At 38.7% G+C, this 24,671-nt stretch overlaps 1 protein-coding gene across 1 annotated transcript in view; it reads right to left on the bottom strand.

Moving 5' to 3' along the window:
- CFAP58 (cilia and flagella associated protein 58) overlaps window positions 1–24,671 on the bottom strand; it is a 55,338-nt gene that overhangs the window by 17,911 nt on the left and 12,756 nt on the right. The window contains exons 7-15 of the mRNA XM_026050710.1: window positions 23,358–23,517; window positions 22,269–22,351; window positions 20,920–21,111; window positions 17,369–17,530; window positions 14,240–14,386; window positions 10,705–10,845; window positions 10,121–10,344; window positions 8,002–8,113; window positions 6,191–6,295 (exon numbers count right to left, since the gene is read on the bottom strand). Of these exons, the coding sequence (XP_025906495.1) occupies window positions 6,191–6,295; window positions 8,002–8,113; window positions 10,121–10,344; window positions 10,705–10,845; window positions 14,240–14,386; window positions 17,369–17,530; window positions 20,920–21,111; window positions 22,269–22,351; window positions 23,358–23,517 (1,326 nt within the window). The remainder of the gene's footprint in view (window positions 1–6,190; window positions 6,296–8,001; window positions 8,114–10,120; window positions 10,345–10,704; window positions 10,846–14,239; window positions 14,387–17,368; window positions 17,531–20,919; window positions 21,112–22,268; window positions 22,352–23,357; window positions 23,518–24,671) is intronic.

Here is a 24,671-nt window from a genome sequence, read left to right as displayed (position 1 = left end):
ACTTCAAAAGGCCAATTTTATATATAAATAATAAAGGAGCAGTACAGAAAGGATTGTATTTTGGCAGTGGATTTTACAGCTCACCTGTAAATTTCAGTGCATATAAAGCGGTCTCCCAGACTACCTCCACTAAAATCTCTCTACAGGCAAGAGGACGGAGAAACAGTAACGGGCAGGTYAAAAAGGACTGTTAAGGATTCTACAGCCTTTTTTTTTCTGAAGTGAATTGCAGTTACTTTTATGAAAATAAATAATTCTCTCTCAAAAAAAAATCCCCAAATCAGAATACCCCACATGTGACATATAARTAGAAGCTACACTTGGCCCTTGGAATATGAATGTCAGCTTTGACAGATCAAATTAAATATCAACCATGTTGAGGTTATGATAAATAATACGTGAAATAAAACTAAACTAGACCTTAAGAATACCTAAAGGCAGATAATAGGAGCATATTTCCCAGAAATGTTCATGCAGACCTTCCCTAGCAGGCTGTCTATCCACAAAACTCYCTTCCCCAGCACTTGACCAGACTTTTCTGTATTTTGTGCTGTACATTGGAGGCTGCACTGAGCACTGCGGCAGCAATGAAGCAGCCAGCAGGAACCTGCTTCATGAAACTGCCAAGCTGAGGAAAGAAGAGATGTTCAAGAGGGCTGGGCTCTCATGAGCTGAGCAGAGAAAAATGATACATGATTGAAAAAACAGTATTTTATATAGAAAATGGAGAGACAATTTCTATAAAATAAATACACAGAAATAAATCCRAAAGCTCAGTAAGCTCAAATTGAATAAATCTCAGTATTGAATAAATTGAATAAAGCTCAGTAAGCTCAAATTGAATAAATCTACTATCAAGTTAGCAAAATCAAAATAAAGTATCTGCCTATTTTAACTCTTTAGCTAGCTTCTAACTAGCAGGGCTAGTTACTACTGCAGTGTATCATGTCTCTACTCTTAATATGCTTATTCACACACCAAAGAAGTCTGGAAATGTTTTAGTACCCTCTTTTCCTGAGTAGAGGCAAAAGCCAAGCGACTTGCCCAAGGGAAAGTTTCCTTCACTCTTTTCCCCCTATATCTTGCTATACCTGAAATTAAACTTTGCTGATTTCTGCCAGCAACAGTAGCAGTCCCCTCTGTCTCTCCTGCTCTCTGTCAAGAGGAACCTTCAATTCTTGGGTGCAATTAAAACTTTGCTAAAAATCTTGCCTCAGAACAAGGACAGGTAGGTGCTACCTGGCCTAAAGACCCTGAGTCAGATGTATGWGCTAATCAGGCCTTTTGCCCTTGCACTCTGAAGCTATGAGCTCAACATGTCAGCAACCTTGAAAGAGCACATCCCAGATCCTCAGTCCTGGCCTTTAGTTGTTCACAACCTAAAGAAACATTGAAAAAAAATCATGCATATAAAAGAACAATTCTTTCATTACTGCTTGCAAGGGTTAAATGAGATGATACAGGTGGTGGGATTTTGTAGCTGTCACCACAAAACATACACCGTGATCCTTTCTCCTTTGCCTCCCCCCATCAACAATCCTGGCTCACRTGCCTCTTTTCCATTTATGACCTGTCTTCTGAGATGACTGGCATCTGAGGCAACTGACATAAGATGTGAATCTTCTTACTGTTATCCACTCTGCGACRTGCAGTTGAATAAAATTCCACTCAGTGAGACATAAAATCAAATTAGAGGAGTTTGCTTCGAAGAGAAAGAACTAAATACGAAACAAATAAAGCAGTGTATATTTGCTTTTAATGGGCTAATTTTCTAAAGCCACACTAATCATAATCCTAACAAGGTAATGCAGTTATGCTATGAATTTACTGCACAGCACTGTTCATTATGCAGTAGAGCATGAGAGATTCACATATAAAGCGAGCAAGTGCCTTTTTTTCCCTTCTTTTTCCCAAGATTTGCTCACTATAATACTTCTGTTTATTAATAATTATACCTTAGACTTAAACATGTTTTGCATCCAACGATCCAAAAYATCAGTTATACCACATGTGTTCACAAAGACCTTCACCCATCATTGAAATCCCTGGGCTAACACGACATATTTCTTCACAAAGCACTGCAGYATTATTCAATGGTGTAGAAGAGAGTCAAAGACTGCTGTATGTTTCAGCTGCATAAATTCAGATGGAAGGTAATGACTGAAACATGGAAGCTGGATAACCCTGAAATAACATTTCCTATGTTTGGCAAAAATGCCATTGCATCTTTACTGACCGTAAGTATTCAGGACCTTGGTTTTGGACCTGATTTTTAAAGCTGCATTTTTTTATCAACACAGCGGCTTTCAGCTGTGAGAATGATCCAAGCGATAGGGGAAAGTATGATCTCCTGCTTTGCATTTACCTTTCAAAGTCACAGGATGTCCAACTGGCTTGGTGTACAAGAGCCAGTATGTGCTCTGGCTATGGGCTACACATAAACCATAACCAAGGAAAGAGCTAACAATTTATAAAGTATGGGATAACTTTCTACACCTGTATTTAAGTGTTCAATTGTAAAAGTCATTCTAAAAAAATATATTCATCATGTTGCATATTCAACATATCTCAGCAAGGGTCTGATATAAAAAATATGCCCTGCTGACAAGTTAAGAAAGATGTTTTTGTCTGGGATTTTAGAGTCAAGCTGGGTTCCTCCTGGCTACAGTATTGTCAGCAATCTAAATTTTCTGACTGAAATGTAGCGAACCATTCTTTTAATCATGTAGCATGGATTCCAGGATGCTTTTACTGCTGCATCATTTTTTAAGAACTAACAAGTGAGAAATAGTGAAAAAGCAAACTGAAAAGGAGAGGATCAAACATACATCAGGAGCAGGTGAAATAAGCAGATGCATTTCTACATGACATGAGCCCATATACTGAAATCTTTACTTAGCAAAATTTTTCCATTTATATGCCCATTTCATTCTAAAATATACCCTGTATATACCTGCTTTCTAAAAAGTTATTTACAAAAAAGAATCAAGTCAGAATCAGAAGACAAAGCTACAATATATACGATACAAACAAAATTTATTTTTCCCACACAAATATTCAGCTCTGTGTGAGGATGCAGCAAGGCGAACACCCTACAAATCAAACAGCAGGTTGATGACACTGGGCTCAACCATTTACAGGCACGGCTTATTTCAAAATTCCAAAGGTGTTTTTAAYGTTCAGGAATACCCAATCCACAAGAGTTTTTCCAGATACTTTTTTTTAAAGCCTSATAGTCTGCCCGTAGAGAAATCACAGACATTCACAAGCTTCACATACAGCTTTACTTACACTTACCATAGTCTAATTGCCAGCATAACAGCCACACACACATAAAAACTGTTACATAAAGCAAACGAGATTAAGRTAGTTTTAGAACAGACAATGTGGACTGGCTGCGTCCTTGCCTCGGGGCAAAATGGGGATGGGGAGTGGGAGTGGAGATGTGTGCCTTAGGCAAGCAAATACAGCCTGCAGAAAGCAGCAGTTCTCTGAACTAATAACTTTATATCCCTGAGCTCCTCCTGCCCCTGACTCTGAATACAACGGAGGTTACACTAACTAGGAACAGGCGAAGTTGGAAGCAGAGTCCATGCTCCTGCAGGGGATCAGAAACTGCACTGCAGTGACAGACTAACAGGGAAGACCCATAAAAAAAGTGTCCATCATTTGGAAGCAGAGAGCAGGCCCACAAGCGCTAGTGTAAAGGGACCTCTGTGTTTCAACGTTATCACCTTCCACCTACTCACAGCAGCATGAAGAAAAGATTCTGCTGGTGACAGGAATCAACAAAGACAAGACTTCATTTCTTCTGGCCACCATGGACCAGTCACTGGGAAGCCATGGCAGTTTAGAAAAGTAACAAAAGGTCACAGGGTGTCAAATGTCTTTAAGCACAGAGGGATGTGCCAAGATTAACAAAAAATGAATGATCAGACCTTGGCGGGTGGGGAGGAAAGGGGGAGCTGCTCTGTACCCTGGGTTATAATGGTCAGAGAGCAAACTCACTAAACAGAGCCAGTTATAGTGAGAGGAGAAGGGTTTGGGTTGGTTTGGGTTGGTTTCCCAGAAATTATAGCTGAATTGTTGCTTTTTCCTGTAATTGTAAATTTTCATCAGGATCACACCCTACTCTCTAGCCACTGTGGCTGCACGGATCAGAACCCGAGCTGGGGAAGCCACCCTCCTGGTGCACACCGCTCCCTCCAGAAAGTGACACTAAGTGACACAACTGCTCCCACTCCTCTTCCTGCTGCTGAAAGGGTTTCTCAGCCTCTCCCTCTCACCAGAGTTTGAATGTGACAGCATCAGTGCCATAAGTTACTAGCAAGCCTTTTCTTTAGCGGAGATGAAAATGCTTTACAAAGCAGGTGTAACATGCAGAAAGGAAAACTCCTGCAAAGAAAACCAAAATGACTTATCCCCATTTATCCAGCAAGCTAGCAGAACAGGTTCAGACAGTGCCCTGATCTCCAGAGCTCTTGGCAAAAGAGCTATCCAGTAGGACATACTGCCCTTGGGAAAATGAGTCAGAGGAATTTCTCCATGTCTGGTTACCTCTCCTTACCCACTCTCTCTGAGAGACCTATTTCAATCTTTGTGCATGCCTCCAAAACCACTGTGATATTTAAGAAAAAAAAAGAAGGTCAATTATGCAAGTGAAGCCTCTACACATTGAACAGAAGGCAAACTGTGGCATTTCTGGTCTKTACTGTCAGTCTCACTGAGGAGGAACTTCATTTCTGTACCTTGCTTGAATTAAGGGCACAAAGGATCTCATTAACAATTCTGGTTATGACACTTAAATCTCATACAGCCAAAGCCTGGCTAAAGTCTAAGAAATTAATAAAAACAGCATTGTTATAGAAAAAAATGCTGTACAGAAGGAAAGATTGTGCCAATGGTTAATATAACAAGGCAGCTTCAAACACCTACCCATGTCACGTATTTTCTACATAGAATCACAGAATCATTATGGTAGGAAAAGACCTTCAAGATGACGAAGTCCAACAATAAACTCATCACCATCATGCTTGCTAAACTGTTCTCAAGTGCCTTGTCTACATGACCTAGAGCAGGCAACTTAGTACCACTATACCTCACTTCACTTTTTCACTAAAAAAGGGAAAATAGCTAAATAGGAGTAGAAGAAGGTGACATTTTAAGTCGTTTTCTCTACATTTTGTTTAACTATTCTACTGACACTATTACAGCACAATTTCCACACTATGCAGCAAAGATTATGTTTTTCCAAGAAAGGCATAACAATACACTGTACATTATCTTCAAATGAAATTGTAGATCTCTTTTTCCTACAAAACAATAAAAAAAAAAAAGACAAACACTCAATGCTCAAAATGCTCAAATGCATCTGCTGAGCTTCTCAAGTCAGAACRAAGTTCAGGCTTCAGGTCATATTCTATACTCCAAGCCATACTTGTGTATTAACACTCAAGACATTTGAGTCATACCTGCAGCTGCTGAACTTGAACTCAGATTATCCCTAAAGTAAATAGGAAGGAGACAAATTTCCTGTTTTCCATCTTCAGCCCAAAGCCTCAAGACAGACATTTTGTTATATCTGATAACAAAATTTGCACTATAGGAATTTACTGTCTTTGATTCAACAACATACCTCACTGGCATTTGCTAGGGTTTAATGGACATCTGACACAGGAAAAAAGATAAGCTATCACAACAATTATTTTTTCGGTAAAGTTCAACACAAAGATCTTGAGGTCAAACATGGTTAAAACTATATTTAAGCCACATAATCTGTAGCACTGGTTCCAAAAAGCCAAACTAAGCAGTTACTAAATCAAATACGGATTTTTTCATCTATGTCTGAGCAGCAATAGACATGATAAAATGGACAAAAAAGCCTGTCCAAAAATCTAATGCTAACTTGAAAACTAATCTATGTCATGAATAAACTAAAACAAGCCTTTAATTTTACTTTGCAGCTATCCAAGTATCAGCAACCTGAGTACAAAAATCAGCTAATCAGATACTATTTGTTCTTTTTCAGTGAGTCAGTGCTGCCATCTAAAGCTACCTAAGGGGCATGCAAAAGAAATTCAGGGAAAAGTCAAGCATCTAAACATTTTGGAAGCAYATCTGTGCAGGCAGAGAATGCAGGGTAAATTAAATATGTTAAATAAGATAAACTAAACTAATGATGCTGCAGTACCTGAAGGAGCAATTCTTTTTCAATCACTTCACCAGTCTTACTGATAAGCTGCCTCTGCAGTCGCTGTATTTTCTGGATCAACTCATAGGTACTTGGGTCACTAGCCTAGAAGAGAAGTGTAAAGCAATGTCAGAAAGTACACAGCACACAGCCACAGTTAATCTTTCTTGCTTTCTTTGTATCTAAAAGTGACAAACAAACAAACAAAAGGTGCGGGTGAGGGGTGTATGTGTGGAATTACTGGGTATTTTATTTTACCCGAGGGAAGAGTAAGTTGTTTGAAAAAGGCATGGGTACATGCAATCCTGAATCTGCAGTCCTTCAGTCCTGAGCCTGGAATCCTTCCCTTCTGAACATCTCTCTCCTCATCGTTTCTTTGGTGGCTCATAAGGACTAAACTCCTGCAATCTGTCCCTCAATAAAGGATCCAGTGAAGTTCCTCTCACTGCACATTTTCTTGAACTTAAAAGGAAAACAGTATCTTCACAGCTCTCAATCCTTTGTCATATTTCATCCATACCAGCTACTCAACTCAGGTGTAAATGGGACCCATAATCACAGATGGACACACAGCACTCATGACATAGCATCACTGCCTGAGAAACCAGCCTGAAATTTAGTTCACTCTCCATGACCCATTCAGTCCTTGATCTTTCTATAGCAGTGACCAAACATAGTGCCAACCTGTGACAACTGTAGTGCTATGAGAATGTTTGCTCATTAGGAATTGAACCAAATGCTTATCAGGATCATTTCACATGGATTTTGCCATCTGATGGCCTTCCCATGTTCCAAATATAAACCAGTGACCTGAATGGAAAGACTTCATTTCCCATTATCTCTTAGTCTCCTAGTCCCCTCATTCTTCCAACTCAGCATTTTTTGACTGGCCTGATTTCCCATTGTCACCTGCAGCTGCTGGGGATCGTACCTGGATGTCTTTAACCCAGTTCAGCATCCTGCATCTCATCTCTTTTCCATGAGAAAATGCCAGCACACTGTTCAGCTTTAAGCCCAGCGTAGAAAGATCAGAAATTAACTGTCATGCCAGGAAGACCAGTCAAAATATTCAGCAGTGCTTCTGTAAGGACCACCATGTTACCACTTATTTACCTCGGCACCTAAGTGACCTAGGGTKACATCAGATCAGATGTCCATGCAAAGCAGAGATGTCAACTGGCTCTGACTTACTATGAAAATAGCCAGTGATGCCAAGTGATGCTCCTTTTTTTGGTCTATTGTTTATAAATTTATTACTTTTCCCCTTCATGTAGCAGGTTTGAATAGTATGAAAGTTTAGGTTTGATGTTTTTCATAGCAATTAACCTCCTATTATCTAGAAAGCTATCTTTGAAAGTTTGTCATTGCTTGTGTGGAGGCTCTTCCAGATGCATGTTACGTTCTTGGCTTCCTGTCTATCCATTCCCCACTGCACCGGTTCTACGACCCTTTCTAATCTTGTCTTTCTTCCCATATAGTGGTGAGGCTAGGATTATATTTTTCCCTATCATCTTCTTTCTTTTCATCTGTGGTAAGGAATCACCTCCTTCTAAATTCACCTCATGCATTCTTTTTCTCTTTCAGTCTTTGAAAACCCTTCTGCAATTTTTCATTGAAAAAGTGACACAAAAATAACACTGATTGCATTGTGCAAGGCAACCATTCAGCAGTTAACCACTCCACTGGTGCTATGGAAATTTCAGTTGCCTGCCCCTCCATGTAATTTCCATAACAGTMAAATAAATAGACTTTGTGCTGTGTCACTGATTTAGGAATATGAGCTTTGGGAAGTGGAAATGCTGAAACATCACCTCTAATTTTCTCCATCTGTGAACATTCAGGGGATTCTCCAGCTCTTCTTCCAGAGCTCTGCACCGAGTCCGTTCTCTTAGAAGTTCCTTCTGCATGTGATAAACCTCCTGTCTTAAAACCAGAATAAACCAAAAAAAAAAAAAAAAAAAAAAAAAAAAAAAGGACACCAAAAGCACATCAAATTGAGCAAGGCATTAATATGAAGATTAAAAATCATTCCCTCATGCTCTATGGCACTGACAAAGAGACTTTTGTAATCAACAGATGACATCAATACCACTATATGTTTGGTTCCAGAATATAACACAGTTAGACTGCTTGACTTACTTTAGTAATAATAACCAAAAAAAAAAAAATGGGACTATTCAGCAATTCCCAGGGAATCTACTTCACAGCCTCCTGGATATTCCAGACTAAATATCTCCATGTATTTCTCCTTAACCCAAAAGGACAGTTAATTCATCTAAACTACCATACAAACCACAGTCATGGTGTCATATTGTGTTACCTGTATTGAACTTTACAGCTGTATTTGAAAAGACTAACTCAGTCAATAGGACTCAGCTACTAAAATGTATTCTAGGACCTAAGGCAAATGGACAGTATTCTGAGGAGAATTCCAGGCACTCCAGCAGTGATTTGTTGCCGAATTTAAAATTAAATGAACACCCCCAAGATGCTTTGATAACTAAGCCATGCCTTCCCATGAGAAAGATGTATTTCCCAAGGCTCTAGTCCTCATCACTTTTATGGGGAGTTCTGTAAATTTTCCAAACCTGCAAGAAAATGATCACCATGTGCCTACTCACCCATTGAGCCAYTTCCTTCCAAGTTTAGAGTTGACTTTAGTTCACTAGCTGAATTTAGTTCACTAGTCATAGTCAGGAAAAAAAAAAAAGGCCCTTTTTTAACTGTGAGAAAAGCAGGTATCCAAATGGCAAACCAAGAAAGCCAATTAGAAGCACAAGTAATAAATAGACTTTTTCGACAGGCAGTTATCATGATGGTTTTCGACTTCATTAAAGCATGGGCTTGCTGCTGTAGTTAGCAAGAATTGATCCACCCATCACAGCCTGCATAGCTCTATTCCTCAATATCATCACAGAGTCTCAATACAGTWACTGGCTTCCAGCTGAGGGCATTTGGGCAGCAGGTTCAAATGCCCTCCCTGCTTGCAGTCAGACAAGAAAAACTGCAAGTGCTAATGTTTTAGGCTCAGTTCTTTCTTCTGTTCTCCCAAATCAAACTGGCAGAACTCCACTGGAGTTAACAGGGTTGACAATGGACTGAATTTGCTCTAGTGGAAACCACAGAATTACACTGATATAGTTCAGATAAAAATCTCATCCAAAAGTGATAGCTCCGTAGAATTAGTTTGATGGTTATGAAAACATAACTGACTCTCCTTACAAACCAATACTAATTCTACCAAAAATAGTAATAATTTCCTAGTAGATAAGAATATGCCTCAAGTATGGCAGGTATGGGAAGGTTAGAAAAAGAAAGAAGTATTAAGCCAGACTAGGAGGAGATAAATCAGATTGGGGCTATTAAACTTCTGTTCTAAAGAAACACAACCTTCAATGAAAATTTAACTAAATCTCTCTACAGAGAGTAAGTCTACATATAAATCTCAAAGGAGAGAGCTCTGAAAATGTGTAGGGGTGTGTTATAAATATGTTAAATGTTCCCCATCCTCTGAGGATTGACTAATAAAAAGCAGTTTCACTAATGTGAGCCCTAGATACCATAAGTAGGTCACTGAACTATGAACACCTTTTCTGCTGCTGTCTGTCAAGTTTCTTCTGTAGCTAGTAACTCACATCACAAGGTGAAATGTGGAAACTATTTTAGCTGTAGCCAAGGCGTCTTTTTCCTTTCTTTCCTTCTCCTTTTTTTTTTTTTTTTTAATTCTTTTAATCACAAATCATTTGGTTCATGAATTTAAACCAGTTTATGTTTGAGGTCAGCTCATATAATCCCCTTTTGCAAAGTGTAATATTTGTCAACACAACTCTTTATGTGCAAGAAGCAAGTTCTCTGATGTGTCCCCAACGTGGCACTGTGGCTGCAGTCACTATGGATTCATGTACAGATGTAGTCAATCAGTTTCCTTACCTGAGTTCCTCCACGTTAGCTACACTCTTGCAAAGAATCCCCTTCTCCCGCCGCAGTTTTTTGATCTCCAGCTTGAGGAGCCGGATGTCTTCCACTCTCTGTCGGTACTGGGTCTCTCCCTTGTTTAAGATGGACTGCTGGATTTTGATCTTTTCGTAGAGCAGAGCCAGCTCATCGTTGCGCCGAACCAGCTGCGATCCCAGGATATCTCTCTCGCTGATAACCTAAGGACTCAGTGCAAAGCAAGAAACTCAACTACAGCTCCTCTGTGCAATCCCAATGCATTGTGACTCTTCTTGCATCCGTTTAGAGCACTTGCATTAAGAAGTTTCACTGTCGTTAGTGAAAGAAAGACTGGTAAGGACCTGTAGCTTCACCTACAACAGTTCAGTCACCTCCAGTTTAAATTACATTATTCTAGTCCTTCCAACATTTTTCAACCATTTTTAATTCAATGGAACTATGAAGATTTAGTAGTACTGCACTTACACTAGCTAAGAATCTAGCCCTTAAAAGTACGTTGGAGGCATGAAGGACAGAAGACTGATATACGGTGTTGGAAAAGTCAAATTATAGATTTCTACCTGGTCAAATTCCTTCTTTTGCTTCAACCTCTCAGCATCAGCCTCAGCAATAATTTTCAGGAGTTTTCTCTCTTCTACCTCCTGTTTTTCTATAAAGTGYTTGGTCTCCACAGCTTGTTGCTTCATCTTAAGCAGTTCAGCCTGATGGAGCAAAAGAATATAAGTAACCTGTGCCTAGTAACRATTTCCCATAACATAAACCTGAGATTAAGGGTTAGGATTGGAACAGAACATCATATATTTACTTATTTTCCTGAGAAATACATAGTTTATTGGTTTTTTGGAACAAAACACTAAGATAAGCAGGCATGAAAAAACATAAAGAGATGTTGTAAATAGTACTTTTATGTTGTTGGGTTATACACAAGAGAAATCGGAAGGGTTTTTATCTGCAATAATGGCTAAAGTTGTAATTCAAATGTAGCTCATATAATAAAAACAAAAAAAAATATAGAGCTCATATTTGTAAAGCTCCTCCATGGAATTGATACTCTTATCATGAAAAACTAGTAAGGGTGAGTTCAAAGACAGACTGGGATGTGAGGAAGGACAGCTGTCCTAGCTGGAGAGAACAACAGTTTGTGATATCTAATCCAAATTAGCATCAACTCAGAACAGGCTTCAAAATGGAATAATAGAATTAAGGGAGGAGATGGCTACTGCATAGTGAAGGGCAAAATTAAACAGCTTAACAATTGTTTAGTTTGGAGGGTGGAAGAAGAAACTAAGAAGGGAGGGGATTTTTTGTGTGTGTGCACCCCGCACTAAATTAAATTCGGAYTGGAAATTGCCCAGTAATTCTAGCTTACTGTCATGAGCTCCAAAATTCAAGAGATGTTATTTGGAGAAAAAGCAAAAATTTTTTGTTGGATTATTAASGATGCCTAGCATTGCTAGGCAATTAGCTATAGCCAAGACAGAAATAGTTGATGCAGACACAAGAAATTTTGAATTAATCAAAAAAAAAAAAACTCTGACACAACTCTGACCCTCAAAAGGAGTGACGTTCAAGTAGCCTTTTGAGAAAGAGCATTATCCAGTGCTGAAAGAATGAGGCCGTGATGAAGCCTGCACCTGCAAAAAACAATGATTCAAGCCAGAAACAGCTTCACTGTCACAGTAAAATAACTTGTCTCATTCTCATTTTCTTTAATAAAACTCTCATTTTCCCATACGTGCCACAGTCATATCTCTCTTACTCAGGGATGGATGTTCATCAAAATCCATCAGCTGAACAAAAAYGCACGGCACTTTATACTGAAATGCAATCAACAGTGTGCAAAAGCTGTCTACAAATGTAAAGCTGCTCATGCATTTGGCAATGCTGGATAATATTTTTTTAATACATTAAAATTCTACGTTCTCCTTATGTCACAAAAAATATGAGTCATAAACAAGATGTGGTATTAGATGTTGGCAGCAAACAGKGATATAAACAAATCTCAGTGGAATGCATTAAGTTAATATAAATCTGAACTATCTTGTACAGTAACGAATATAAATAATTTTAGCTATACAAGGGCCCCACAGACAAATAAGACTCTGAGTGAAATTAGTGCTAAAAATCAGATATAGTACCAGTGTCTGTGTACATTATGTAAAGGAGAAGGAAAAGTATATAAACATAGCTACCACATAAGGCAAAAGGTCACGTCTGAAGCTCTTGTAAATCAGCACAGCTCCCTTGAAGTTGATTCAGAGAGTTTGTAAGAACTGAAGCAAATTCAGCAAGAAAGAAGAATCCATATGGAATCCATGCCAACATCTCAAAAAAAAAATTCAAACCAAAACCTTGTTTAGGTTCTGAAGTATTCGGGAATGTGAAGGGTTTTGTATTTGTTCAAGAGGTAGAAGGAAAATACAAATTTTATAAAAGTATAACAAGACCTGAATWCAGAATGAGGAAATAATAGTAATTCAAAAGCTTTACATCCAAATTTGTGGAAAATGCTAAAAAAAAAAATACACCCATGAATGTGCAAGAAGCCCTTAGCAGCGCTGAAAACTCGATGACCACAATTCTTACAGCTTGCAGATTCACACTTCTCATCATTTGGATGTTCTGCTAGACCAGCCTGATGGGCAAACCTGTATGGTGTCCAAATGAGACCAAAGGATACCATTGTACTGGCTTTAATGGAGTCCGGAATTTTCAGYGGTCGTGATCACACATTTTTAAGACACTTACACCAGATAAGCCAAGCACAAACCCAATGTGTGTACGAGCTCTTTCCTCAGTCCTCTGTGCTTTCGCGTGTCCTCTAACCTGATTTCCCAGGAACAGCTTGCTTCCTTCACATCAGTGCAAAGAGGGCAAATTGAAGCTGGCTTGCAACAGCAGTAATTGGGTTCTTTGGTGCCTGTGCCAATCGGCCCCCTCTTTGTGTTCTCCTCTGCTTTAGTATTCAGCAGAGACAGCCAGGTAGAAGAGCAGAATGCCCTAAAGCTAGTCACTAATGTGATGTCAGGGCATGGACATAGATGCTAGTGAATAACTGAGTGGGTAAAGTGTGTAGCAACCACGTGCTTGTCAAAGTGCAGGAGACAGTGCTGGGGTGACGAGACAGAACTGGGGATGAGCTAAGACAGAAAGCTGCACGCAGACAGTGAGACACAGTTTGACTTCTCCATCGCTGATGGAACAACTCTGAGACTGATCAGGGAGAAGAACCCAAATTCGTTCCCTTTTTACACAGCTCTATTGACATCTTGTCATAATTGTATTGTGCTGAGAAGGGCTGAAAACCTGGGGTGTAATTGGAGCACAGCAAAAAATTGACAAAAGAAAATGCTGTGGAAAGTGGCTGGGGATTGCTSGGTTTTAAGGGGTTGGTTTGTTTGCTGTTTTTGTTTTCTTTACTGCTAAGTTAAGAGAAAAATGAGCTGCTGCGGACACTCTTAACTCCTAAATCTTTGGAGAGAGCAGCAAATTGGGTTAAGATATCAACACAAATCTAATAGCTTATGCAAGGAGCAGCTGCAGATGGTGCCAGAAAAAAATAAAAAAAAAAAAAGAAACAAAGCATAAAACTCAGATTCCCTTTGATTCAAAATATATTTTTCTTTATATGATATACAATACTCTGATACAAAATAACTTACTTTCTCTGTACCTACTGGAGAACACTACCTAACTCCCATGAGATTAATGTTTGCTAGTTTCATATAAATATAGAGTCTTGAAAGACAGTATACTTCAAAGCATAAGAGAAAAGGTTAAGAAGAGAAAAACTAGAATTCTAAGGGACTACATTGAAAAGAGCTACAATCAGTCTATCTCAAAAATTCCAACAGCTAATCCAGGATCTTTCTGACTAAAAAAAAATTATTGGCAGAGATTAAATTTCTTAGATACCTGGAAGGTTTTTTAACTAATGCCTCTAAAGAGTACTGAGAGTCTGTGCTTCAGTTAGAGAATATTTTTTRAAGTACCACAAAACAAATGCCACAGACTAAGTTTGTGCAGTCCTTTTGCTTCTCTCCCAGAGTGCTGGAAACCATCTCTGTGAGAAGGTGCATGTGCAAGGGCTCTGACCTTCAACGATTCCTTCTCCCTCTCTGTTCGCTGGTGTTCTAGATGTGCTTTCACAAGGGCTGCTTCTTTGGCTGTTATCTCCTCTTTCAGTTGATCCACCTGATGTGTCATAGTTTTCAATTTTTTCTTCATTTCTGCTATCTCATCCTAATAAGACAGAAAGTATGATCACAAAGAAGGACTAGAAAGAAGAACTTTGTGCTTGGGAGTTCAGATTATTTGATGTCAGAAAATGCAACCACAGTGCTTGAGAGCAGTTATGCTGCACTTACCATTACTTTCTAAGGCAAAAGAACAAAATGATTTCATTATTTGATAATTTGCTGTTTAGGCTAGCGTAACATTGCAATACACAGACCTTTAAAAGGCACATGCCAAGAATAATGTTCATTGACAATTAGTATAATAAGCCATTATTTAAAGTACCAGACACAAAATAAGAACCAATAGTCAATTCAAATTAATAACAATATTCTGATCCTATCCATCTACTTTCATGCTTCTACTAATGTGCTTTTCAAAGCATTTGTCACAGCTGTGCACGAAAGTTTGGGGAGAAGCTGGTTTTGTGCAAATGAATGTACCCATGTGCGTAGGATACCTGCCTGTATCTTCATTTTGCCACCCTTTATGTGCATTTTAGAGGAAAAAAACGTGTTTACAGATCGCAMAGTCCCTGAGGTGGGAATACTCAGCACATACTTCAGGCTCAAAACGTACAACAACAGACCAGATAACACTGCAATTCACTAAGACTACTTCTCCCCAGAGCACCTGGGAGCCTGCCAGTACAACACGAAGAATCTTTCCACTGTTTCCAGTGATTACAGGGACTGTGACATGAAATGCAAGGTAGCAAAAATCAAAGCACAAACAGGTAGCAATTGCAGATCTAGGGGAACCAGCTTTCAAAGCTACTGCTCCTGTGCCAGAGGCCACTGCTTCACAGGGAAGACATCACAACCGTTCCTGTGAATACATTCTGTTTCAGAGCAAAATCAGGTTAGCTTAAATCCCTGTCAGCACCRCCCAGCACAGACTGCAATTTACTCCATAAATGAGTGATGTTTCCTCGCATGAAATACTGAGCAAAGTTMAGATCATGAGTCACGGTACTCTCACCAAATGGTGCTGAGATACTAACGTTAAATTACTGATCGGTAGTGAGTGACTTGACATCCCTCAAAAACAAAATCCATGGATTCTACACTTCTTTGGCTCACGTATAGTCAAATAAATAAGCAAGAAATGCATGTAATAAATACTGGGCCTCTAGGCCCACCAATTAGCACGTTCAATTACTTCTGTGAAAGTCATACTAAGAGAAATCTTGGCTAGACAGTCTGAAAAGCTACTAAATAGTATGAAAGCACAAGGAGATATTCAAAATCTGGTGCCCAGACACATACTTAAATACAATCCAATTTCTGTATTCAGTGAAGAAGAAGAACACACAGTTTTTGCAAATAGGTTTCCTAGTGAACCTGTTCAAAAATTGAGCTCCTCATGCCAAAAAGAAACCCCAGGATGAAAGCATCAGATACTTATCTCATGTTGAAGGCCTGCCAACATGTCTGTTTTTTTGTCTGAAGATTATGGTGTCCTGGGGGTCACTAGCAATGYGGGCAGGGCAACAGGGGTCTTTTCATACTATATGATCCTACCTACATCCTGCTTTATCTAAACAAGCTTGTACAAATTTGCTTTACTTACCAAAAGAAAAAAAAAATACTTCAGCATAGTTTTTAACACAATCTCCCACTCCATTGTTTTTTCTTTCATGGCTGGCTGTCCTGTTACTGAACTATGAATGGTCGTTTTTTCATTGCTCTATATAGTGTGGAGTAAGCACAGCCAAAAAGAGTTTTTGAACCCAGCTGTCTTCTCACATAGGACTTTCTGCAAAACTTTGTTATAAATCAAGTTACTTATTAAAAGTCTCAATAACTGTGTCTATTTACTGAAACCATCAACAGGTTCCTGCAAGCACTATGCATACACGTATAACATGCAAAGTCTTATATAAGTTACAAAATGAGCTGGAGAATCCATTGCTTCACTTTCCAACTCAGCACCTACCTGCCAGTTCCCTGTAATTAATGTCAAAAGAAAATGCAGTATGGTAAAAAAAAAAAAAAAAGGGTTGAAGTTTTCCAGCCATATTTTGGCTGAGAGATTGCAAACAGCAAGCAGCCCAGCACCACTTCCACAGGCAAGAGGCAGTAAGAGGACAATTAGATAAATGGCATATGAGTTCATTCCTAACCACATCAAGCAAAGAGTGGGACAGGAACTCAGACTGTTCCTTTCTGTCTGCTTCTCAGGCAAAATACCCCCATTCTGCTGCTTGTTCAAACCAGAGCATGAATTTGTAAACTACTATATAGGCTTGCATCACAAATACTTATTCTCAAATAACCCACGGTTGTAAATCACAGTTATCCAAAGTTCTAGTCTCTGCCAATTATAATGGGATTTGTGTAGYGTTTTAGATCTTTACATCAGAATAACAGTGTATTCTTAAGTGACTTTATCCTCCTCTTCTAGTATTGTTAGTGAGATCTCCAAGGAAAAGATAATAATAGAGAGAATCATTATTGGAGGTAAATGATACTCCCTGAAACACGTGTGCTGGAGGGAGGTATTTACTCCTATCACACGGTTCTTCTCCAGCCCAAAAAGTTTTCCATCTGCTTTCTGATACGTGACTCACAGCTGCGTGCATATGCATACAGGGCTAAGTGGGCAATCTTCTCCCCATTAAACCACACACATTCACACAGACTAATCCTAAAGGGATAGAACAGAGTTAGGAGGGAAAGGAAGACGTTTCCCCTCTGATGGAGCATTCTGAATCCAGAGCTCCAGTGTTCCATGATCTTTATGGCTGGTTTGAAGAAGGGTTATTGCCACTGGATGGCTGTGAATTTCCATTTGTAGTCCAAAAAGACACTGCCCAGATAAACTGCAAGGGAGCCAAAGCATTAATTCTCCCAAAACACAAGGGAATGCACAAACTGATTCTGCACTTTAACCAACCAGTGAGTTTTCTTTCAATAAATTTAAATTAGATTTAAAAAAAAACAAATCAGAAGAGGAATCTCAAGGGAAAAAAAAGTTTTCGACTACCTTAGCTTCAATCAGATTTTTACTGTACAGATTCCTCTCTGTTCTCACAGCTTCACAACGGTTTTGTTGCTGTTTTAATTTAATCTCACACTCTTCTATTTTTTTCTCATAGTCACAGATCTGCATTTCCCGCACTTCAATATCTTTCAGGTGCTGGAGGACCTGAAGCGAAAAGAAGGAAATGAACATGATTAAACTACCATCACAATATTATTAGGATGAAACTGAGTTTGTGATTTTTATCTAAGGTGACAACTTCAAATCCCTGCGATCGRAAGTTGTAGCTATAGCTAAAATCACTACAGGCCAGTTATAAGTTTAAACTTTCTGGATAGCTTTCTTCGGAAAGATTTTATCCATACATAGGTTTTATTCAAGAATAAAACTTATATATGTGCACATAATTAATTTAAAAATAAGCCATGAAAATACACCCAGTAAGCAGATKCAGAAAAAGTCAATGGAAATAGTATTCATCAGGAAAAACATTAAGTCATTCATAAAGCAAAGCCATGTTTTGTACATTGTTACGAATATCAACTCTACGATTAAAAGGATAAAAATGCATATAATTTCCTAAGAAGTCCCTACATGTGCTCCTGTCTACTCTCCATGAGCAGACTCCTGTCTATTCTCCATGTGGGAGAGCAGACAGCAGACTGCAAATAGATGATCTCATTGTGCCTTGTCAAAAAATGGATGTTGAAAATTTGATAGACAGCTTTATTAACAAGTTTCCACCCCAAGAAYAAGAATTACTACATTAAAAGAGCAAAACTACAAATATTTGCTAATCAGTATGATGAGCTTCTTAATGTGTGGGTTTTTTTAAATGTAACACTTCTTATCCTGCTGTATAAAGYTGCCAACTACAGACCACAAACACACAGTACTCAACTGCAATTCAACATCACACAGAAATAATTTTTTTTWAAAAAATGGATCGYATCTATTAGCAACATCATTTTTAAGGCTCACTGAACGAGTGCCACCCTTAAAACCAGCAAAAATATCGGAGTATTTAAAAAAAACACATGGACAAAATCTGGGAGACAGAATCTCTTTGCTGTAACAGTTTGACTTGGGATTTACATCCATATGCCAAAGCAAAAGAATACAGTAGTGTTTACATCAGACAAYGAATAATTGCAAAGTTTGCTGTTGGCAAAGTTGTCCCTTGCTCTAAGCAATACTGTTAAGTCTGGAGAGGTCTGGCTCTGGGGCAAGAGCTTAATTAATTGATTATTCTATCAGGTCCCTCCAAATACCTTGGGYGACGGGCTATAGCTAAATATAGAGCTGTATTAAAGCAGCAGCAATACAATTTCAGCGCATTTGTAGGTGCCTGCAGAGCATCCAAGGAACTGCTTACAGTGCAATACACAGCACAATCCCAGTTTATAACCTGCTCCTGCCTTTTCTTTTTCTGTTAAAACAAGCTGCCAATAGTAATAGCAGAGAGAAGAAATCAATAAGGCATGTTTTCAATCTGCACTATGGTGATCACATAAGCTGCAGCAAGACAGGAAAGTAGGTCACTGCATTTCTAACTCTTTCACTTGGAGTTGATGCAATAGCAGCACAAGTTTTCCAAGCTGGTGCTCAGACACTGGCTGCTGACTCTGCTTTTTCAGAAATTATTAAACTTAAATAATTCTCCTTCATAAATACAGGAAAGATGCATGCAACGTTTCCTAGCCAGCAGTCCTGGGGGAGGCTGAGCATCCTCTATTCGGAGGGAGTTGACGGCACTCTGGGCCTCTCAGCTTCGGTAACAAGTTGCCAAAGCCCAGCAAAAACAATTAGATACTCAGTTCTCCTCTGCAGCCTCACACATTTTTTTTGCCTGCATGCTCAACTATCTTCTCCTGTTTATTAACAGTGAACCTACCCAAGAACTCACTAAAAGTACTCTCCTTATTTGCTTACTTTTATTTAAGTATTGAAAGGTATTGTCCATTGTCTTGTATGTCTGTTGAACATTTTTTTTTTCCAGAAATGATGCATATTTTAAAAAAGGAAATTTGTTTCTGAACTTTCCTGGACATGTTGTCAAAATCAAAATAGCTTTTCTGAAAAGCAATGCTTCCCAAGACCGTTTTTGTGCCTTCTCATAAGGCAGGGTCAGGGTGCAGCTCAGGCAAGACTGCAGCGCTGCTTGACTGCTTGCTTCCCAAAAGCCTCAATCTGCCATAGGGAAATTAAGATTCTATAATCTAGGAATTCTAGGTGAAAAAAAGGAATATTTTACTCACACGGATAGATCAGTAATACAGGCCACACAAATAGGAGCAAAGAGACTGTTTTTCCCCTCATTTGTGCTGATTAATCTCAAAGTAACTCAAAGAGCACAGAGGCATTAAACTCCTTCGGAAATTTGCGATCTCAAAGCAGGCATTGTTATACAAACAGCTCAGGTGTCACAGCCTATTTCTCGAGGCTCTACCTTCTAATAAGTGTCAGAAAATTTGCCTCTAAAGAGGCAGCACAGGAAAAAAAGAAAAAAAAAAACAAGCAAAACATGTCATTTCACCCTCAAAAATCATTGTGCGCAACCCTAACGAGAACTGAAAGCAACACTCTGAGTGTTATGAATTGCTGCCCAGCCCTAGTTTACAAATATCTTAACTCATATTTATACTGCTAGATGCAGGAAAGTTGCAAAATAGGACTTTGTAAGCAAGAGAAATTTCACTTCCATTGAATATTATTCCAAGGAAATGACACAAGACAAGCCAGACAAGGAAGCATGTAGCATTCTGAGATGATTTAGAAGGCCCTGGTCATAGGAAGCCGAAAAAGGTAATTATAAAGTAAGATAGAAAATAACATGTGAGTTGTAACAGCCTGAAAGCTAATCCTAATAAATCAGGGAACTACCTGGAGGGCCTTTGCGCATGATCTTCAGCATCTAATGGAACATGTTACAATCACACTCCTGAGGATACCTTCAGGAGTACAGATTTACATAACAATGGACAGCAGACAACACAAACTTCATGCCGAGTTTCTGTGAGGGAGTTCCCAGAAAAACTCATATTTTTTGATTAAATTGAATATTTTCTACTGTTTTACACATATTGAAATTAGTCTTTCAAAATGCTGAGCACTGTCAGCACCCAGTGGCTTCAACACCAGTTCCCAAGGGATTCTGAAGCACCAGCAGTATGCAAGATATGGCTGGTTGCAGTTAAAACAGAAATATAAGAGTAAGTTCCAACTGCATACAGGTGTATGATTGTGGGACTCAGCACTAAGAAGGCAAAGGCCTTGGGTTAAACCCCAACCCTGGTTTCATTCCCCAAAGGAGAGGTGAGAGAAATATGAGGCCACAATCCAAGCCTCTCAGAGAACAGACACCCATCAACGAGGTCCACCCTCGTTGTACACCCTGCAGAGCACTGTGTACTGGGAGGCAGACATTTTTTCCTTCGTGTGAAGGCAGCTGATGTAAGCTTCCCCTCACTGCTACGTAAGGAAACTAAGGCATGATCTTTACATTTTTGAGAGTAAGAAAGGTAAGAACCACTTAAACATAAAGCTGTTCCTACCTTCTGTTTCAGTTCACCTGCTTCATTGATGTAACAGTCTCTCTCTTTCTCCAACTGATAGATAATTTTCCTTTGTTTCTGAGCTTCATTCTTATAATTCTGGATTTCTTCTTCTAAGTTCTTTTTGGACTTTTCATGGAGTTTCACCAAATTCACTTGCTTCTGAGTGGCATTGGTAGCTTTGACTAAGTTCTGTAGATGCGAGTACAAAACAATGACTTTTGAGCTGCAAAAACAACACTGACATCATCATGCCAACAAAAAAAAAAATCAGCGTCCAAGCGAATTATGGAGTTCCCACTGTTATTATCCCTTACCTAATTAGCTCAGTTTAAGTACTTGAGCCTCAAAAATAATTAAAAAAAAAAAAAGAAATAAAAGAACTGCTCTTTGCAGCTTATTTGAAGCTAAAACACTAGTGATTACATTTTAGAAAAATTGCTGGAATTGTTAACAAGGGGATATAATCAAGAACTGGAGAAATCTGATCAGCCTCAAGCATCTGGACTGTAAAGTAAGTCAATAGCCAGAAAAATAACAAATGAGCTCCAGTGCTATTCCTTCTCATTCCCTAAACAGTGAATTGGACTGTACATTAGGTTCACTTCCCTCAGAAGTTGTGCATAGGAGCTGAACACAGAACACTAAGATAACATCTTTACATAGTCAGTCTTCTGTTTCTTCTTTAATTTTTTTTTTCACTTTACAGAACAATTATTTTCTCTCTCCAAAATGTGAGTCCCTGCTAGAGTCAGGGTACAGGACAATGAATCTGTACTAAGTGACACAACTTGGAAATCACCTTTTAGTATTAAATTTACTAGATTCCGTTTTAGGATTGGCCATAAACATGAGACGCTATCATGCAGCACAAGAACCTTGGAGTGACACAAAATGATTGGTGTGAGAAAAAGATTTTAAAAGATAGTTTGGAATTAAACAGCCTGATGAACAGATACCTGATGTACCAACATTTTGGCTTTTTACTAGTGCAGTCTCAATTTGCCTGGGTTAATATTAAACGTCATACACTATAGAGAATAAAAGCAGAGAAGTAATCAACTTGGGATATCAAATGCCAGGTTTACCATAAAAGTGAAGACGTTTATGACTTCTGAACTCCCTGATGATTCGTGTGCTAAAACTTAGAAATCTCTTTTGTGCTTGTGAATTCTAATATTATATCAGTGTATAGAAAAGAAGCAGTAAAACCATCCAGTTAAGGAAATCCATGTCTGACTCAAAATGTTACTTATTCTACCATACTCTGTGAGTTGAGGCCTTAAACAACAGATATTTCATTTTTAAGGCGAGAGATCTGTGTACCACTATTACCAAAGCAAGCTCACCTTGTTTATTATGTCCTTTTCCCTCACAAGCTCATCTATAGCTTTCTTGTCAAACTCTGCCTGCTTTTTAGCAGCCTCCAATTCTAGAGACAGGAGGAAAATGTGTAAATCCCAGGTTCAAACTGTATGCTGGTAAAAACAGAAACACCTAGTGGACTTTTTAAGAAGCCTTTTAAGAAGACCTACAATCAGTTCAATTAGCTCTGATAAGATTTTGAAGACTCATTAGCTAATAGTGTTAACACTTATTTAGGTACTTAGAAGAATTCAGTTCTAGTGATTAATGATACTATTAATATGATGTTTATTATACACATTACATATACAAACATAATATATGTGCACAATATATATAGATATTATACATGCATATATAATATGCCTGTACTATAGGATACATGATATACATCATATAGAATGATATATGACAAATACATAATAATGACTAATTATATGATATTTGGTTGTTCAAAGAAAGGTAGCACAAAGAAGTTACATTTTTAGAAATCACGGAGCACACAGAAAATCAGAACCTTTCAAGAAACTTCAAAATAAGCATCTAAAAGTTGAGGCACTTTCAAAAACAGATTTTCACTTATTCCATCTCTATCAAATCCAGTTCTCCTGGGTGATTCTGGGTGATTCTACTGGGTTCAGTGGAGTACTTAACATGGGTCATGATTAACACTGTATACATACTATTAAAATGTTATTACAAACTGAAGAGAAATACGGTTTCATTACATTGTCCAATTAATTAAAACCTGCTACACTGGCAGTGCAGCTCATGAGAGGCAATGCACTGGAACGTTAATAAATGAAGGCAGGTTGAGGGCAACTCTCTGTGTGACGTGGCACAAACTGGCACATTGTAACACTCAGTTACATCTATTGTATTTTCACCACATATATGCTGCACTGTAAAAATCCTATAACCTTAAAAGCTTAATATAAGGTTGCTCTACACCCCATCTGTCATTAGTATAGTCTCATACTAGGCACTAGAGGGGAGGATCTTAAGAGGAAGATGTACCTTGAAAGAACAAATTAAGGTTGGAAGACAGACCCATTCATCACTTAGACACCTACCTCTCTCCAGTCCAGACACTTGGTTTTTCAGAGTGTCTCTCTCATATTCTGCATCAACTTTCTGTTCCTCTACAACACGCAGCTTATTCTGGAGAACGTCTCTTACTTTGTTGAGCTTTGAAATTTCGTAGCGCATCTGAGACACTTCATCATCTCTGACCTATACAAGAGCAACAAGGATTCCACAAAAAGGAAATGTCTCTCTGTTGAGTTATATATATTTAATCTGTGCATTTCAGTGCCCCAGGAAGAAAAGGGATAATGCTATGAGTGGCGTAAGAGAATATGATTTGATAATTGAACCCTATTAAAAATAATTTAAACAAAGCCAGCTAGGGCAAGGAAAATGATAATCAAATCTCATGCCTCCAGGCTTACAACGATCAATAAAGAATCCTCAGCTGCAAACCACATGCAGCACTGCACAACTAGCCCTGTAGACTACATACAGTCCACTCTGCTTTCCTAACAAGTGACAGTCAYTGTGGTGAGAAAGATCTCTGCAGCATGAAGAGATACCATAATTCCCACGTCCTAAACAGCATGTAGCTACTATTCCCATCCGTGTTATAGCCCATGGCTTTAAAGAAAAAGTTCAGTGTAGCACTCGTCTCATTTACTATGCAATCAGAGGAGAAATAATCAAAATACTGCATGAAAGTGCAGGAACTGGTTACCAGGAACTACRAACAATTATCATAACAAAAATAAATCCTGTGCTTTTCAAGCAGTAAGTTTGACATCCTCATATGATTTCAGTGCCACTGTTAATTTTTCCAGCCATCACAGACTACCATCTGCACACCAGGTACAGTCTCCGACACTGACTAGGTGAGACAGAGAATCCTTCCACGTGAGCCTCTCCCGGGAGGATATSAACCCCCACAACTTGTACTGACTACAAAAATCTTCAGGAGATTTATGAACACTTTCGGCAGGTTTTTTGTTATCCAGCACTGTACTACAGGTGCTCAGCAGGCAGCAGGATTAAACTGCAAGCACAAGGCCTCTCATGACTAGTGTTCCCAGCAACTTCAGCAATTGGCATAAATAAAACCAATGCAGCAGCTTCTCATTCTCTCCTCAAAAGCTCATGCGCACGACCCTAAAAACGCCATCAACTATTCTTGAAGTTAGGATTAATTATAGAACTAAAATCYTCATTTTAAAACACTAGAATCCAAYACTTAAAGATCAGTTGGACACTTTGTAAAGTTTTAAACAATGATGGCATTGCTAGAAAGATAAAGGCAAATGACCTGAAGGACATGTAATCAGTTTCTTAAATAGGTAATAAAACTGTCCTGCAATCTG

This window comes from Nothoprocta perdicaria, unplaced genomic scaffold (assembly GCF_003342845.1).
Source record: "Nothoprocta perdicaria isolate Ctin4 unplaced genomic scaffold, notPer1 scaffold_7, whole genome shotgun sequence".
In the NCBI taxonomy this organism is placed as follows: domain Eukaryota; kingdom Metazoa; phylum Chordata; class Aves; order Tinamiformes; family Tinamidae; genus Nothoprocta; species Nothoprocta perdicaria.
This window is presented reverse-complemented; position numbering and strand designations above follow the sequence as displayed.